The sequence below is a fragment of the Neomonachus schauinslandi genome, chromosome 15 (assembly GCF_002201575.2).
Source record: "Neomonachus schauinslandi chromosome 15, ASM220157v2, whole genome shotgun sequence".
Taxonomy (NCBI): Eukaryota; Metazoa; Chordata; class Mammalia; order Carnivora; family Phocidae; genus Neomonachus; species Neomonachus schauinslandi.
Window position 1 is genome coordinate 37,802,833 of NC_058417.1, and position 14,287 is coordinate 37,817,119.

Genomic DNA, 14,287 nt, shown 5'->3' on the forward strand with positions numbered 1-14,287 from the left:
GGGGGGGGGCGCGGCGCCTCCCGAGCGCTCCCCGAATCGTCCCGGGTCCTCCCAGCCCTCCCCGAGCGCTCCCACGGCGGGGTTGGGGGGGGGGGGGGGGGGGGGGGGGGCGGAGTAGGGGACAGGGCGGGGGACCCTGGGCTGGGAGAAGCGGCCCCCCACCCCTCACCTTTGCTCCTGCCTCCCTTCCCCTCCTCCACCCCCCTGGGAAAGCCGCGGAGACAAGACCGGGGTGTGTGTGGGGGGGTGCACACCCCAGGAAGGGACAGGCGTCCCGTCCCTCGGGCGGTGGACTCCTGCAATACGCACCCCTTCCCCAGCTCTACCAGGCTTCCCGACTTTCTGGGCTGTTCCTCAGAGTTCTGTGGGTTTCTGATGCCCATCCCCACCCCAGGAATCTCCCCTTGCAGCACGGACCCCCCAGCTTCTCTCGCCAACAGAGGCCCGAATTCCACTCCCCTCCCCAAAGCTCCTCTCCCTTTTTCCCGTCACCCGCAGTTCCCAGCACCGTCTTGCCCACCAGCCAGGCGGACACGGGGGTGGAGGGGCCCGGCTTACCCATACTTTAACCCGGACTTCCCCTCACCCCCAGAAGGTAACTGAGGCCACCCTTCTCTCTGGGGACCCCGGGCCTGTTCAGGGTCCCAATCAATCCTCAAAGCCAGCCCCCAGAGCAAGAAGACGTCTCACCCCACCTGCCACCACCTTATGACAGACTCTGGGGATAGATCACCTTTTTTTTTCCTTTTCTTTTCTTTCAGGACAGAACAAAAATACCCGCAATTTAGGAGATTTAATAGACGGCGGGGAATCAGGTCAGGACACGAAGGTGCCTGTTCCCTCCCCTGACCTACTTCGTGCGTTGGCAAGGAGCTGGAGCATCGGAGGGTGGGAGAATGAGGGGTGAGGGGCACCTGGTTTCTCACGGGGCTGGGGCCTAGGGACTGGACAGTCACGGACAGGTAGGGGATGGTCGCGGAGAGCCCTTCAGGGCACTCCGCAGGAAGAGGGATACGCGCGGGGACAGGAGTGTGGGCTGGAAGAGGGGGCTTCCCTGACACTGAATGCCAAAGACAGGAACTGAGAAGGGAAACAAAAACTAAAGACTCCCTAATCTCTCAGAATCCCAGTTCCTCCTTCCTCTGGATCCAGGGTCCCGGAAACGACCTCCTCCAGCCCTAAACCCTAAGCCTTTACAATGGGACAAGGCAAGGCCTGTCTGTAAGTTCTTCTTGTTGTCTAATTCAAATCCCGAGTTTGCCGACTCTCAAATAGGAAGAGGCCGCCGCCTCCAGCTGCGGCTTCTTGCTGCCCTCTAGCGGCCAAGTGGCGAGCCGCGGTCTGTCTTACAAGGTCTCTTTAAGGGCTCGGACTGAAAACAGAAGCTTGGAAATAATTCGAAGCAAGTGACGTGTAAATTTTTAAAAATGTAAGCCTCTAGAACTTGCGCGTACATCAGAATCACCTGGAGGGCTTATTAAAAATACAAATTTCTGGGCGCCACCCTCAGGTTCCTAATTCAATAGTTCTGGGAAGAAGCCGAGAATCTGCATTTCTAACACGTTCCCAGGTGGTGGTGCTAGTCCGGGGACCACATTTTAAGAGCCATTGCTTGAGATTTCCCGCTTCTTGCACTCTCTCGCGTCTTTCTTGCACCAATTGTCGTCTGCCCAGAAGGGAGCTGGCGAAGGCAATGTCAACGTAAAATGGGGAAGGGGGAAAAAATGACATAGGGAGACCAGGACCTTTGTGGCCAAGTAAAAACGACTAGCAAGGGGGCACCCGGATTTGAACCGGGGACCTCTTGATCTGCAGTCAAATGCTCTACCACTGAGCTATACCCCCTCCGCTGACGTTTGGGCGCATTAACCTCTTAGTGCTATAAGTGCGCAGGCGCTGTGAGGAGGTTGTGAGAAGAAGCGGGGTCCAATGTTCACAAAAGTTGAAAATAATATAATCTCAAAAGATTACTCGCCTAGACGCGGAACTTGTTTCCCGAAGCTCTGAGCTAAAGATTTCTACTGAATGGTTTAAGCAAAATGGAGTTTGGAAAAATCCCTCGAGATCCTTCGAGATCCCTGGTTTCGGGGACATCCCCCTCTCCTGCCCTGTCGGAGCCCCTTTATTGCCTCTTGGCGCCCCTCTCTCCGTCCTGCACGCCCAGGCAGGCTTCTCTGGGCCTTCCTTCCCCAGCCCAAGCCCGGCCCTTAGATAGTCGGCCTCCCTCCCCGGAAAGAGCGGTCGGGTCGCTGGCCAGGCCCACCTGGGGGTGCGCCCGCCTCCGCCCTCGCGCTGCGGGAGTGCGCAGTCTGCGCTGTCCCCCCAGGGTTAACCAGCAGCTTCTCGCCCTCGCACTGCATCCCACCCGTAAACGCCCGCGCGGGCTGAGCGCGTGGATCTGCGGGGTCAAGACTCCAAAGTCGCCTGCCTGCAAAAGGGGGTGGTAGCCCCTGAGACTGCAACCCCTCTTCCCTGCCAGGGCACTCTGAGAGGTGGACCGCAACCCCTCTCCACTGCTAGGGCACTCTGAGAGGTGGACCGCAGGACAAAGAAAACACGAAAAGTCTTGTCTGGAGAGGGGGCACCCGGATTTGAACCGGGGACCTCTTGATCTGCAGTCAAATGCTCTACCACTGAGCTATACCCCCGTCACGTCGCTTATTCCTTTATTAGAATGGATTTCTGTAGTGTAAGGGGAATATTAAATTATGTTTTTATCCGAGGGCTGTGTCGAAATGACCTCATGAAAAGAACAGGTTGTGGGCTGGGTGGGGATAGCTAGAATCCTGAGTTCTTTTTCCATCATCACACCTCAGGAAAACCACAGGGTTAAGGAATCCTAGGCCTTCTATAACTGTGTCCAGGCGTCCCCAAGATGTCCACGGCCTGACTTGGGAAGGAGAGAAACCCATGGACTCCAGGACCATCTCAGGTCTTATGGGGTAACAGCAGGTCTCCGCATACAAGTGGACAGCCTGGGTTTCCATCCTTGTCTTCCGCTCTGCGTCCATAGAAATCCCCAAAGGCCCCTCCCCGCTCTTCCATGAGTCAGCATCAAACCACTCCCACCCCTAGACCCAGGTAGAGCCAAAAGCTCCCAGTCCTGGCAAGTCAGGAGTCAGTTATCTGGCAGAGGATGGTAGAGCCCAGGACCAGAGAACCAGCCAGTCCCCTAGCCAGATGGACTCTTGAGGCAGTACCCCCTTCATTTCCAAGGAGCATTTCCCCGGACCTGATAACCCTGTACAAAAACCAAAAGCCAGTTGGAAACACAGGTAGCAGGAGCAGGCAGAAATAAGAGGTGAGCAGTTTTCAATGGCATTTATTATACTTTTATAAAAATTCTAAAACAATGACAAAATCATGACAAAAGACAGTCGAGATAGGCACGCTGTAGGAACTGGAGACATGTGGGAGGAGTGGGATTCACACTGGAAGGACTGGAGGGCATAGGATGGGATGGCTTAACACTCAGCTGTGGTCAGAGCCAGCATCCCAGAGGGAAATGAGAGGCATGGGAGGAGTGGAAATCCCCAAAGTGCAAGGCATGTCCCCCTCCGGGATGTCCCGTCCTTCTTCCTCTCCCTTCCCACCAGCTTTTTGTTTGTTTGTTTGTTTTTAAGATTTTATTTATTTATTTATTTGAGAGAGAGAGAGCACATGAGAGGGGGGAGGGTCAGAGGGAGAAGCAGACTCCCCCCGATGCGGGACTCGATCCTGGGACTCCAGGATCATGACCTGAGCCGAAGGCAGTCGCCCAACCAACTGAGCCACCCAGGCGCCCTTCCCACCAGTTTTTGGCTCTGTCCTCCTTCCCCTGAGCCTGCCCCTTCACCTTTCTGGAATCTCCTTTGCTCAAAGATGGCTAAGGGGCCAGAAAGCTGGGGCGGGAATCGATGGATAGGGGGTGGGGTTCTAGGAAATAAAGAGCAATTCCAGGGGGTCTCTTACTCCATCCCCCATTTTTTTTCCTCAAAGAGGTTGTGGGCTAAGGGGACGGGGCTCCACTTCCCAATCCCTCGACATGTCCAACAGCTCGCCTGTGCCTCCAAGGACACCTGCTTCCCTGGAGTGAAGGGCAGCTCTTCTGCTGTCCTGTCTGCAGCAGGTCAGGATGGGCAGTCTAGCCCCTTGGTGGCGGGGTTGGGTTGGGTGGACTGTGGCGATCTCACTGTCCAGAGCTGACCCAGCTCCCATCAGAGAATCGTAGAAAAGTAATCATCACTTGGGCTTTCCACCCATGTAGTCCAAGCAAAACCCCCCAGAGTCCTTGGTTGGCCTCAGGTGGGGGCATCAGTTGGCAGTGGCCTGAGATTGCATCCACTGGAGCCCCGTGGGCAGCCTGCGGGGAGGATGGAAGAGGGCAAAGATCATTATATCCCATGAGGATGATGGCCTCCAAGCCCCCAGCCCCTACCCAGAGCTGATGGATTGGATGTAACAACCAAAGTTACATCCCATCTCTCAGTCGACAAATATAAACGTCCTGGGCTAGGGGCTGGGGTGACTGGTGAAAACACAGACATGCCCTCTGGGGCTTACAGTCTAGCAGAGGAGATGGATGTGGGTTGGGGGAGGGAATGGCAGGAACACTGCCAGAACTGTGTGGTTCCTTGGGCTGACCTGCCTGCAGTCTCCAGGCACCCGGGTCCCCAGCCTGCTGCGATCCCACTCGAGAGAGAGAAGAGGAAAGAGAATTTTCCAAGCCTGATGCGTGCAAGGCCCTTTCTATGTGACCATGACTTAGCTACTTTCTCAGGGTACCTCAGCAAAAATTGCAACATTTGCCCACATCCTTTCAATCTCCCTTTCCTACTTGATCTTTTCCGAGCGCTTGCCACTTTTTAACTTACTATAGATTTTTCTTAATTTTATTGTTTATTGTTGGCTCCCTCCCACCGGAAGGTAAGCCCCATGAGGGCAGGGGTTTTTGTGTTTTGTTCACTGCTGTTTCTCTGGCACCTGGAAAAATGCCTGGCACAGAGTTGGTGCTCGATAAATGTTGAATGAATGATACCGTTTACTCTCTACAGAAACTCTAAGAGAGAGTCAGTATAATCGCCCTCCTCTTCACAGATGAGAAATCTCGAGGTCAGAAAGCCTCAGTGACTTCTGCCTGGAAGGCTTGGCCCCCAGGTCTTCCCATGGCTGTCTCCTCCCCCTTCAGTTCTCAGCCCAAAGGTCACCTCCTAGCAGAGGTTGTCCCTGACCACCAGAGCTGAATCAGACCCAACCCTGCCCCATCTATCACTGTTAATTCAATTTCACTCTCTTCATGGCACTTCTCAGTACCTGAAAGGTTTGTGCTTAGATGGAGGGTCACCTCTGTCCCCACTAGAATACACCTCCTGAGAGCAGGCACTCTATCTTGCTCACCGCTTACCCACAACATCTCAGCTGTGGGTGGGCGCTTGACTGACTGGGCCCAGGAGCTGAGTGTGAGCCAGATTCTGACAGCAGAGAAACAGGAGAAGGTTCTGATGGTCAGCTGTTTGTTGGTTGGGCCAGACCCTGGAGGTCCAGGTGGGGCAGCCACTAACCCTTCCCCGGTGAGGGCACAGCAGCCCTGGATGTGCCACGGGTGGTCTTTGATGGCGCTCAGAGTGAGGAACTGAGAGATCTCCACAGTGGTTATGGAGTTGTTCATAACCTGCTTGTTGGCAAAGATCAGGACATAAGCATCTCGAAGAGCCTTTGCACAGAGGAGCCTAGCCCCATTCAGCCAGCCAGGGCCTAGCCTCCCTTCCCCCTTCCCCCACCCCCGAGTCCTCCCTAGCTCCCCTGCTGTCCCAGGTGGGACCAGCGGGGGGCCACCACATCCGCGGACACCCACAGCTCGGGGAATGCCTGCCCACCAGCTCATATGCTCCTTATGACAGTGCCATGAGGCAGGAATTTGGTGATCCTCCCCCATTTTGTACTTGGGGAAACTGAGAGAAGTGAAGTGACTTGTCTGGAAGTCCCATGGTGAGTGAGAAGTGGGGTCACGACCTGGACCAGCAGCTCTGTCTTCTGCGATCAGTTGTGCGGAGGGCATTCTGGCCCTTCATCTGGGATAAACTAGCCCCGTCCAAACTGCTAGGGTAGCGGCTCTTAGACACCGGGGACTCAGGAACGAAGCTCAGAGAGGCTAAGTGAGTAGGCTGAGGTCCCACAGCTAGTACACCGGGCCCTCTCCCAACCTCAGGGGCCTTACCTCATGGGCCAGCATCTTATACAGCTCCTCCCGAGTGGTCGGCAGCCGGTCCCGGTCGGTGCTGTCAATCACAAGGATGATGAGCTGGCCAGCAGAGAGCAGCTGTGAGTGGTGGGCTTTCTCCCGCCCACTGTGCTCCCCGACCCGGCCTCAGCACCGCCCCGTGTAAGCCCCACAGAGCACGGGTCTGGTCTCAAGCTCTCACCGTCCTAGTCCCATTTTCATTCCCTTTTCCATCCAGACGGTGGAGGAACACAGCTTGACTCTGATTGTGTGCCAGAGGCGACGCCCCGGTCGTTCGTGACAGTGTTCAGGTCCCACCACAGCCCTGGGCGACTGGACTAGGCTTAGCGCCATTTACAAGCGAGATGGGTTCAACGAGGTGACAGATCTTGCCCCAGGACACACGGCTGGTGAGTAGCAGTGCTGGAATTCGCCTTCGGTCTCACTCTGGGAAGCAAACCACCAAATCTTGCAAGAGTGAGAAAGGCCCCCGGAGACCGAGGGCCTACCCCATGCAGTGCATCACACAGAAAGCTGCCAGCCAACAGACAAAGCTGCCAAGAGGTATTCAAACATTTTTTAAAAACACTGTGCTGCATTAAGGATTTGAAATGTATGCGTTAGCTGTTGTTTATTATGGGATTTTCACAACAATTCAGGGCAGTCGTTATTACAGTCTCCACCTCACAAAGTCGGGGAACCAAGGCTCAGAGAGGTTAAGTGACTGGCTCATGTCACACAGCAGCCTTCAGGGCCCCTCCAGCCCCAACACTGTGCTCACCTCGGGGTTGGAGCAATATGCATTCCAGGTAGAGCGCAGAGCCTCCAGTCCCCCTATGTCCCACACGAGGAAGTGTGTCTTTCGCAGAACGAGCTCCTCCACGTTGCTACCGATGGTGGGAGATGTGTGGACCACCTCATTCATCAGGCTGGGGAGGGAGGAGAGGGCACCAAGAGCTCAGCCCATTCTGCTCCCAGCTCTGGGCCCCCCACCCCTCGGCTCCCAAGTCAGGCTGAATCTAACTCAGAAAAACTCGGCCCAGGTTGGTCAAGCCTCTGGGCACAGGGGAATGCAGGCAGGAGTGGGACCGAGTCCTGCCCTGGCGGGGACCGCAGAGACAGGAGTCATATTAGAGTCGTGTCCCCAGACTTTAATATGCAATTGAATCACCTGGGAGTCTTGTTAAAATGCAGATTCTAGTCCAGTGAGTCTAGGCTGGGGCCCAGTGTTCTGCATTTCCAACAAGCTTCCAGATGATGGCAATGCTGCTGATGTGTAGACCACACTTTAAGCAGCAAGGGATTGGGAAAACGACAGATACAAGTGAAGACCATCAGAGAGGTGCTTTGTTTAACAGAGAGAACACACATTTTTTATATGTAGGGGGTGCCTCTGGAAGATCTGGGCATCAGGGGTGATTGAGAAACTTACTTTTCACTGTATGTGCTTGTAATGTTCGATGTACTCTTTTCTTCTGGTTTAAAATAAACATTTAGGGGCGCCTGGGTGGCTCAGTTGGTTGGGCGACTGCCTTCGGCTCAGGTCATGATCCTGGACTGTCTGGATCGAGTCCCGCATCCGGCTCCCTGCTCGGCGGGGAGCCTGCTTCTCCCTCTGACCCTCCCCCCTCTCATGTGCTCTCTCTCTCTCATTCTCTCTGTCTCAAATAAATAAATAAAATCTTAAAAAAAAATAAAATAAAATAAACATTTAGGGCGCCTGGGTGGCTCCATCGTTAAGCGTCTGCCTTCGGCTCAGGTCATGATCCCAGCGTCCTGGGATCGAGTCCCACATCGGGCTCCCTGCTCTGCGTTCTTCCTCTCCCACTCCCCCTGCTTGTGTTCCTGCTCTCGCTATGTCTCTCTCTGTCAAATAAATAAATAAAATCTTTTTTAAAATAAATAAATAAATAAAATAAACATTTACATATATTTCTGTTTCAGGGGAAATTTTTCCTACGTAAATACTCTGCAGGTTCCAAAGGGGGAGAGATGCCATCCAGAGAGTGGACATCGGGAGCTACAGAGCTCAGCCAGACTCAAAACTAGCCCTCCCCTTTGGGTGTGAAGAGGGGGAGAAAGTTAAGAGGCAAAGTTCGGGCGCAGGAGTTAGAAATGTGGAACCCGCCACTAGGGGGAGCGAAGAGCAGGGAGGCAGGAAGTCCGTTTCTGACAGCCTCAGGCCTCCAACAGGGTCTGGTAGGGGCGGGGGTGGGAGGGGGATGGCGGGGACCGTTGGGGTCGCCCATATCGGGCAGGATTCGAATGCCAGGTGAGGGGGCCACAGAACTGAAGGGTCACTATGCCAGGAAGATCACAGAGCTTCCCCCCACCATCACTCCTCCTGGCTACTGGAAAACCCGGGAACCCAGGGAAGGGCTCCGGCGATTGGTCCAAAGGTCAGTCAGTCTGATGGGAAGACCCAACCCCCACCTCTTTCCATCAGAGAGTCACTTACAACTGGTAGAGAATGGTGGTCTTTGCGGCATTGTCCAGTCCCACGATGATAACTTTGTGCTCTGGAGGCATCCAGGGGGGAAGGCAGGGTCAGGGCCAAACTCAATAACCAAGGGACTGAATGCTGCATCGGGCTTCCCAGGAAGGAGACGAGCGTTTCCAGCGAGCTGGGAGACCTCTGCCCACTGTACCACTTCTGCTCCCCTGCACCCCTCCCCGACAAAAACCCAACAGGGCAGGGTTCCTCCCCCCACCCCCAGACCCCGGACAGCCGCACCACTCCCGGACAGTGGAAATGATTGCTGAGCCCCGCCTCCCTCGCTCCACATTTCCAGAAAAGCGGTTGCCGGAAAGGTCCGGGTCGCCCTGGGCTTGCCAAGAGAAGGGGTCTGGAGAAGGGGCCACGATCGCAGGAAACCCGCGGCCGCTTTTAGCCAGGAGGACGGAGGCTCGCCGGGCCCTGCGCCCCGGGGTGCACCGAAAGCGCGCCACCCGCGAGGAGCGGGCGGGGAGGGGCGGGGAGGGGCTGTGGGAGGGGGCAGGGGAGGCCGCGGAACCTGCAAGGAGTGCCCACGCAGGACCTTCGGAGCCCGAGGTCCCCCAGCGCATCCGCGCAGACCCCAGATCCGGGAGCCCCAGGTGGGACCGGATCAAAGCGGTCGCTTGAATGCGCTGTGCGCCCTTTACCCTGGTTCCCGAAGATGCCCTTCAACTTGGCGATCAGTTGTCCCATGGCGCGTCCCAGGCCGGAGAGGGGCAAGACTCAGCGACCTTCGGGGGCCCGGGTCGAGCCAGGGTGCTTAGAACCCCGCCCCCCGGGGAGGGCCGAGCGAGTTTTGCCTATGAGGTCACGGAACCCCGAGGAGTCACCTGCGGGACCTGGGACCCCTCGCAGGTGCTATGAATGTCACGACGACAGCGAACAGGCTACTTGTCTAGAGCCCTGGAGGTGCAAGGAAAGTGGGGTCCAGACTCCACATCCTCCCCTTTGCCTTTGCCCTGAGAAAACTCCAGAGGTTCTCTGGGTGAACTGCTCCCCCACTGCATCAAGGAGGCCCGGCAGAGTGACCCACTACCAGGTCCCCGCTCTCCCTTCTCCAAGTGGCATGCCTGGGACACTAGACTGAAGCAAAACCCTACCTTCTGCACCAGCCAGCTGTGTGGAGCAGGCGGCTCACTGATCCTCTCTGAGCTGGGAGAATATTCCAACCCTCAGCAGATCCCTACTGTTTTCACTAGTGTGGCTCTTGCAGGCCCACTCAAAGTGAGTTCCCTTAGGGAAGGGCAGGGTCTCCCTTCCTTTTGGAGGTCCCTTGGTGATAGGTAACTTCTAGGAATAAATCTGTACTGCTTCTATGATTCATTGGCAAACTGACTGCTCAGACACAGCTCCCAGATCTGGGGGGATGGGCATCGGAAGATAAGGACGGAGCAAAAAGAGAGATCTCGCAGCCAGAGACCCTACAGAGGGGTACCAGATGCCAAGAGCCAGCAGAAGAGAACCTGGGCCAAGAGAGAGCCAGGCTGGAGGAGGGAGAGGGAGGAGGGGACTCTTTGTTGTGAATTTCCTTCTATGCTTAAACTGGGGAAAACCAGAAAACAAAAAGAGAAGTGGGAAGGCAAACCAACCTCAGGCTGAGGGGGCGGTTAGGAGAAGCCAGTTATCACACAGGAGAATCAACTCCTTCTGCCCCCAACTGCCACGGCCCTCCTATAGCCCATTAGTGCTCCCCTCCACCAAGGGAACAAACTTTACTCGTCTCCCTGCCTCTGCCTCCCCCCGATTCAGCACAGCCCTATTGACCTTCGTAAAGCACAGCTCAGAGTCCGTCACTCCACAGCTCATAAACCTTCAATGATTCCCTATTGCCCACTGGTTCAGATCAGCCACCTCACCTGACATTCAAGAGCCTCCGTGAACAGCCCCCACCTGCCTTTGCAGGTGATCTCCCACCTTCTGCGTCCACTGGTCCTTGCCCACACATGCCCAGCTCCTTCCAACCATGCTTTTGCTTCTGTGTTTCCTCTACCTGAATGTCTTTCACCTTCTCAGAAAGGTGGATTCCTGAAAGCCTTTAGCTGCCTGCCATAAAAGCCACCTACTTCTCAAGCCCTGGCCTGGTTCTCCAGACAAATGGGGCTTCTCTCTACTCTGAGATTGGACACTGGCCTGTTTCCACCAATCAGCTGTGAGGCCTGGAGTGTGGGGTTCGGGTCTTGTTCACTTGTGTTCTCCCTGCACTCCCAGCCTGGTCCAGTGCCTGGCACACAGTAGGACCATGTTGCTATTGGAGTGAAGTACAATGAGTTATGCTAGAGCCTGGTGTTTCGAGCATTAAAGAAGTGTGAGCACAAGTTGAAGAGGAATGAAGAAGGCTGGGAAGTGTATGGAGAGCAGAGGGAAAACAGTTGGCTAAATAAGGAATTATCCCACCCGCCTTGGTGCCTGGAGTTAGAGCGAAGGAGAATTGACTACCAGAGCCCATTTCAGCCCCAGGAAAGAAGGAGAGCTGGGTGCGATAGGGTGGGGGTACAGAGGGGGCTGGGGGAAGCAGTAATATTTTAAGCACTTTTACCATCTCTTTCGGGGGGGAAGGAACCCCTTAGTGCATCCTGCCCCCTCCCCCAACTACCACCACCAGTTGCAGAATTGAAAGTGATATTCTGCTAGCTGGAGCACAGTCAGTAAACAGACGAGAGCTGCCTCGGCTGCCAGGCCTAGAGCCTGGGTCTTAGGGGGCATTCATTCCTTTATTTGACAAATATGAGTCAGGAGTTAGGAAACAGGCCAAGTAGACAAAACAGACCCGGTCTGGGTCTTTTGGAGCCTTTACCGTCTAGTGGGAGAGAGAAATATACACATCAAAAAATAAAACCAAAACAAAGCCCTGAGAGACAGTAGGTAAGAAGGCACACTTTTCTGAGGATGTGATTATTGGCGCTAAGACAAGATTTTTCTTTAGGGTACCAGCTGGAACACCCATTGCTCCCGGGCCGTGGAGGGAGCTCAGCTTCCTTGATTTTTTGGAAGGTGGAAACCTTCAGCCACACCCAGGACTGAGGCCTCTCTGACCTCAGCTCAGAAGCTGGACAGAAGCTACTGGTCAGGGAAGGAGACGAGGGGTTCCCGATAGGAGGGGTCCCCAGCGCCTTAGTTCTCAACTCCCTGAGGTGGTGGTAGCACCAGCCTCTGGAGACCTAATCCCAGCTGACTTTACAGTTGTTGAAATCCTCACATGCTGACAACCACCAACGTGCTGAATGTACATCAGTTGAGGGCTGTGGTTACCAAAAGATAAGAATCTCTCTTTCTTCATCTCTCAACGCCTCTAAACCACCTAGAAATGCCCCCACCTGCAAGTTCCGGGCAAATGCAATTTCAGGCAGAAGGCACATGAAGAGGAGACAAACGTATTCAGACACCTGCTTCTTCCTCCCCAGCCCTCCTCCCCTTACAGAAGCCGGAGCAGGGGAATGGGCACGAGACTTGGAGTTCACAGGCACCACACAGAACTTGAACTCCAAAGATCTGAGTTCAAGTCCTTGCTCCGTAGCTGTGTAACTATGGACATTGCTTAGCCTCACGGAGCTTTATCTGTAAACTGAAGTTAGTAATCCCTGCCCTTGATTCAAAAATGGGGCTCCACCCCCAGATGGAGCTCTCTGCAGTTCCCCGATTCTCCAGACTAAGCACCCAGCTGTCTTCTGTTCTTCTCCTCTTCGGTGTCCTTCCACAGGCACCATAAACCCACGTTGTCCAAAGCTAGACATTGTTTCTGATCCTGACCTGGTTTTTCCACCTGCTTCCTCTATGTCTGGGAAGACCATCACCCATAGTCGCCCCCAGACGCCTCCCTGTCTCTCACTGGCCACCTCCAATTGCTCTCCACGAGCTCTGGATTCTAACTGCTAGATGTCTCTGGCAGCCATTGCCTCCTTTCCCATCCCCCTGCTATGGCCCAGTGCAGCCCACCCTTGTTTCTTCTTTTTTTAAAAATTATGTTATGTTAATCACCATACATTACATCATTAGTTTTTGATAGTGTTCCATTCACCCTTGTTTCTTACCCAGAGTATTGCAGCTGTGTCCAAGCTAGGCCCACCAATCTATGCTCCAAACCGCAACCAAGGCAACTTTGTCATTGCTGCTTACAATCCTTCAATTTCTGCACAGCAGCTTCAGGACAAAGCCCAAACTCCTTCACATGACTCAAGGTCCACCGTGATCTGCTCCTGCTGGCCCTTCTCTGACCACCCCCTTGAGAGCACACTTTGCTGGTGAAGTACCAGGAACATGCCATGCATGTTACCTGCTTCCCCTGTCTTGAACACTTCCCCCCCTGCCCACCCAGGTTAACTCCTAACCAGCCTTCTAGACTTCACTCAAGCCTCACCTCCTCTGAGAAGCCTCCCCTGACCTCCCCAGGCTAAGGGAATTACCCTTCTACCAGGTTCCTGGAGAACCCAGTGCTTCTCCCAGCAGAGAGCTCACCGTGCTGCCCTGAATTGTCTGTGGCTCCCTTTTAGACTTGTGCCTGGTACATGGTAGGTGCTCAGTAAATGTCCAATGAGTAAACACAGGAATAAAGGATTGATTCCATTGAAAGGCAGTGGGGTCAGAGCGCTAGGCTGGGAGGCAGAGACTGGACTCCAACCCCAGCAGTCTTTGCCGTCAACTCCCTGGGACCTTGGGCCAGCCACCTGACCTGCAGACCTGCCCAGTTCCTTTCCTGGGGTTTGCTAACCCCTCACCTGGAAGGTCTAGATGTCTGCTGCCCTACACCCACCCCCCCCACACACACACTTTGGGCAGAAACATTCAGGTAAGGGACCCAGGAGCTCTAGTCCTCCAGGTCCACCACCCCAGAAACAAGAACCAGGAGAGTGGCGACATGGTTTGTGAGTGCCACGTGAGGCAGGATACAGGTGCCAGGCACGACAACAGTCTGGGGTCCACATCCTGCCAGCTGGGGATGATGGAACTGACATAGTCCCCTGCCAACTCTCTCTCGATGTTCTCGGCTGGGGCTGGTGGAGCCCCCATTCTCTGCCCCCGCCCAGTAGACCTCTTCCATCTCCCAAAGATGGTTAGCAGGGCCATCAGTGGAGGAGGGAGCCAGAGGGAACTTGGTCACCCCCAGGAGGTGCTGGGCAGCAGCCAAGGCCCCAGGAGCAGAAAAGCTGGATCTCACCCACGGAATCATGCCTGCGACACCCCACTTCTCCACCTCAGCTTCCCATTCTTTCCTGGCTCTACTTGTGGGGAAACGGGTAAGGCTTGGGACTGAATGGGAAGCAGCAGCTGAAACTGGCCACACAGGACCGTGAGGCCTGAGAGAGCTGCCAAACAAAGCCCCGTCTGTCCTGGTCAATCCAGGGCTCGGGGCACGGCTTGTCCCCGTGCCCGCCCCTTCACACTCCCCTGCGTGGCAGCAGCTCCCATCTGCCCAGGCTGACCGCGTGGCAGGAACGAAGAAGCAGGCTCGGGAGGCGGCTGCAAAGGACAGGACGGCGGTTTTATATGTGACCAAATACTTCTAGGGGAGTACAGACGGACAGACAGACAGATGGGGGCACAGGACACCAGACAGGGAGGGAGGGGAGGGACACTGGGCAGTGGTGTCTTCTAAC

The 14,287-nt window shown here is 55.1% G+C and overlaps 1 protein-coding gene and 2 non-coding genes across 3 annotated transcripts; all 3 read right to left on the reverse strand.

The window, feature by feature from the left end:
- Positions 1-1,773: 1,773 nt before the first annotated feature.
- On the reverse strand, positions 1,774-1,845 carry TRNAC-GCA. The gene has a single exon. It is a non-coding gene; the product is annotated as a tRNA-Cys (tRNA).
- Positions 1,846-2,576: 731 nt separating this feature from the next.
- On the reverse strand, positions 2,577-2,648 carry TRNAC-GCA. The gene has a single exon. It is a non-coding gene; the product is annotated as a tRNA-Cys (tRNA).
- A 1,645-nt stretch (positions 2,649-4,293) lies between these two features.
- ARL5C (ADP ribosylation factor like GTPase 5C) lies at positions 4,294-9,389 on the reverse strand. The gene is made up of 6 exons (XM_021704355.1): positions 9,344-9,389; positions 8,658-8,718; positions 6,981-7,128; positions 6,197-6,280; positions 5,541-5,692; positions 4,294-4,342 (listed from the first exon to the last, which is right to left on the reverse strand). Exons 1-6 carry the CDS (start codon positions 9,387-9,389, stop codon positions 4,294-4,296), a joined length of 540 nt encoding a protein of 179 aa, XP_021560030.1.
- Between the last annotated feature and the right edge of the window lie 4,898 nt (positions 9,390-14,287).

Excerpts from the sequence above, each read along its gene's own strand:
- ARL5C (XM_021704355.1), bottom strand. The coding sequence starts at position 9,389 with ATGGGACAACTGATCGCCAAGTTGAAGGGCATCTTCGGGAACCAGG. Across the intron at positions 6,281-6,980 it reads CATATTGCTCCAACCCCGAG|CTCATCATCCTTGTGATTGA; the intron begins GTGAGCACAGTG and ends TCTGCTGGCCAG. Across the intron at positions 4,343-5,540 it reads TGTGCCCTCACCGGGGAAGG|GCTGCCCACGGGGCTCCAGT; the intron begins GTTAGTGGCTGC and ends TCCTCCCCGCAG.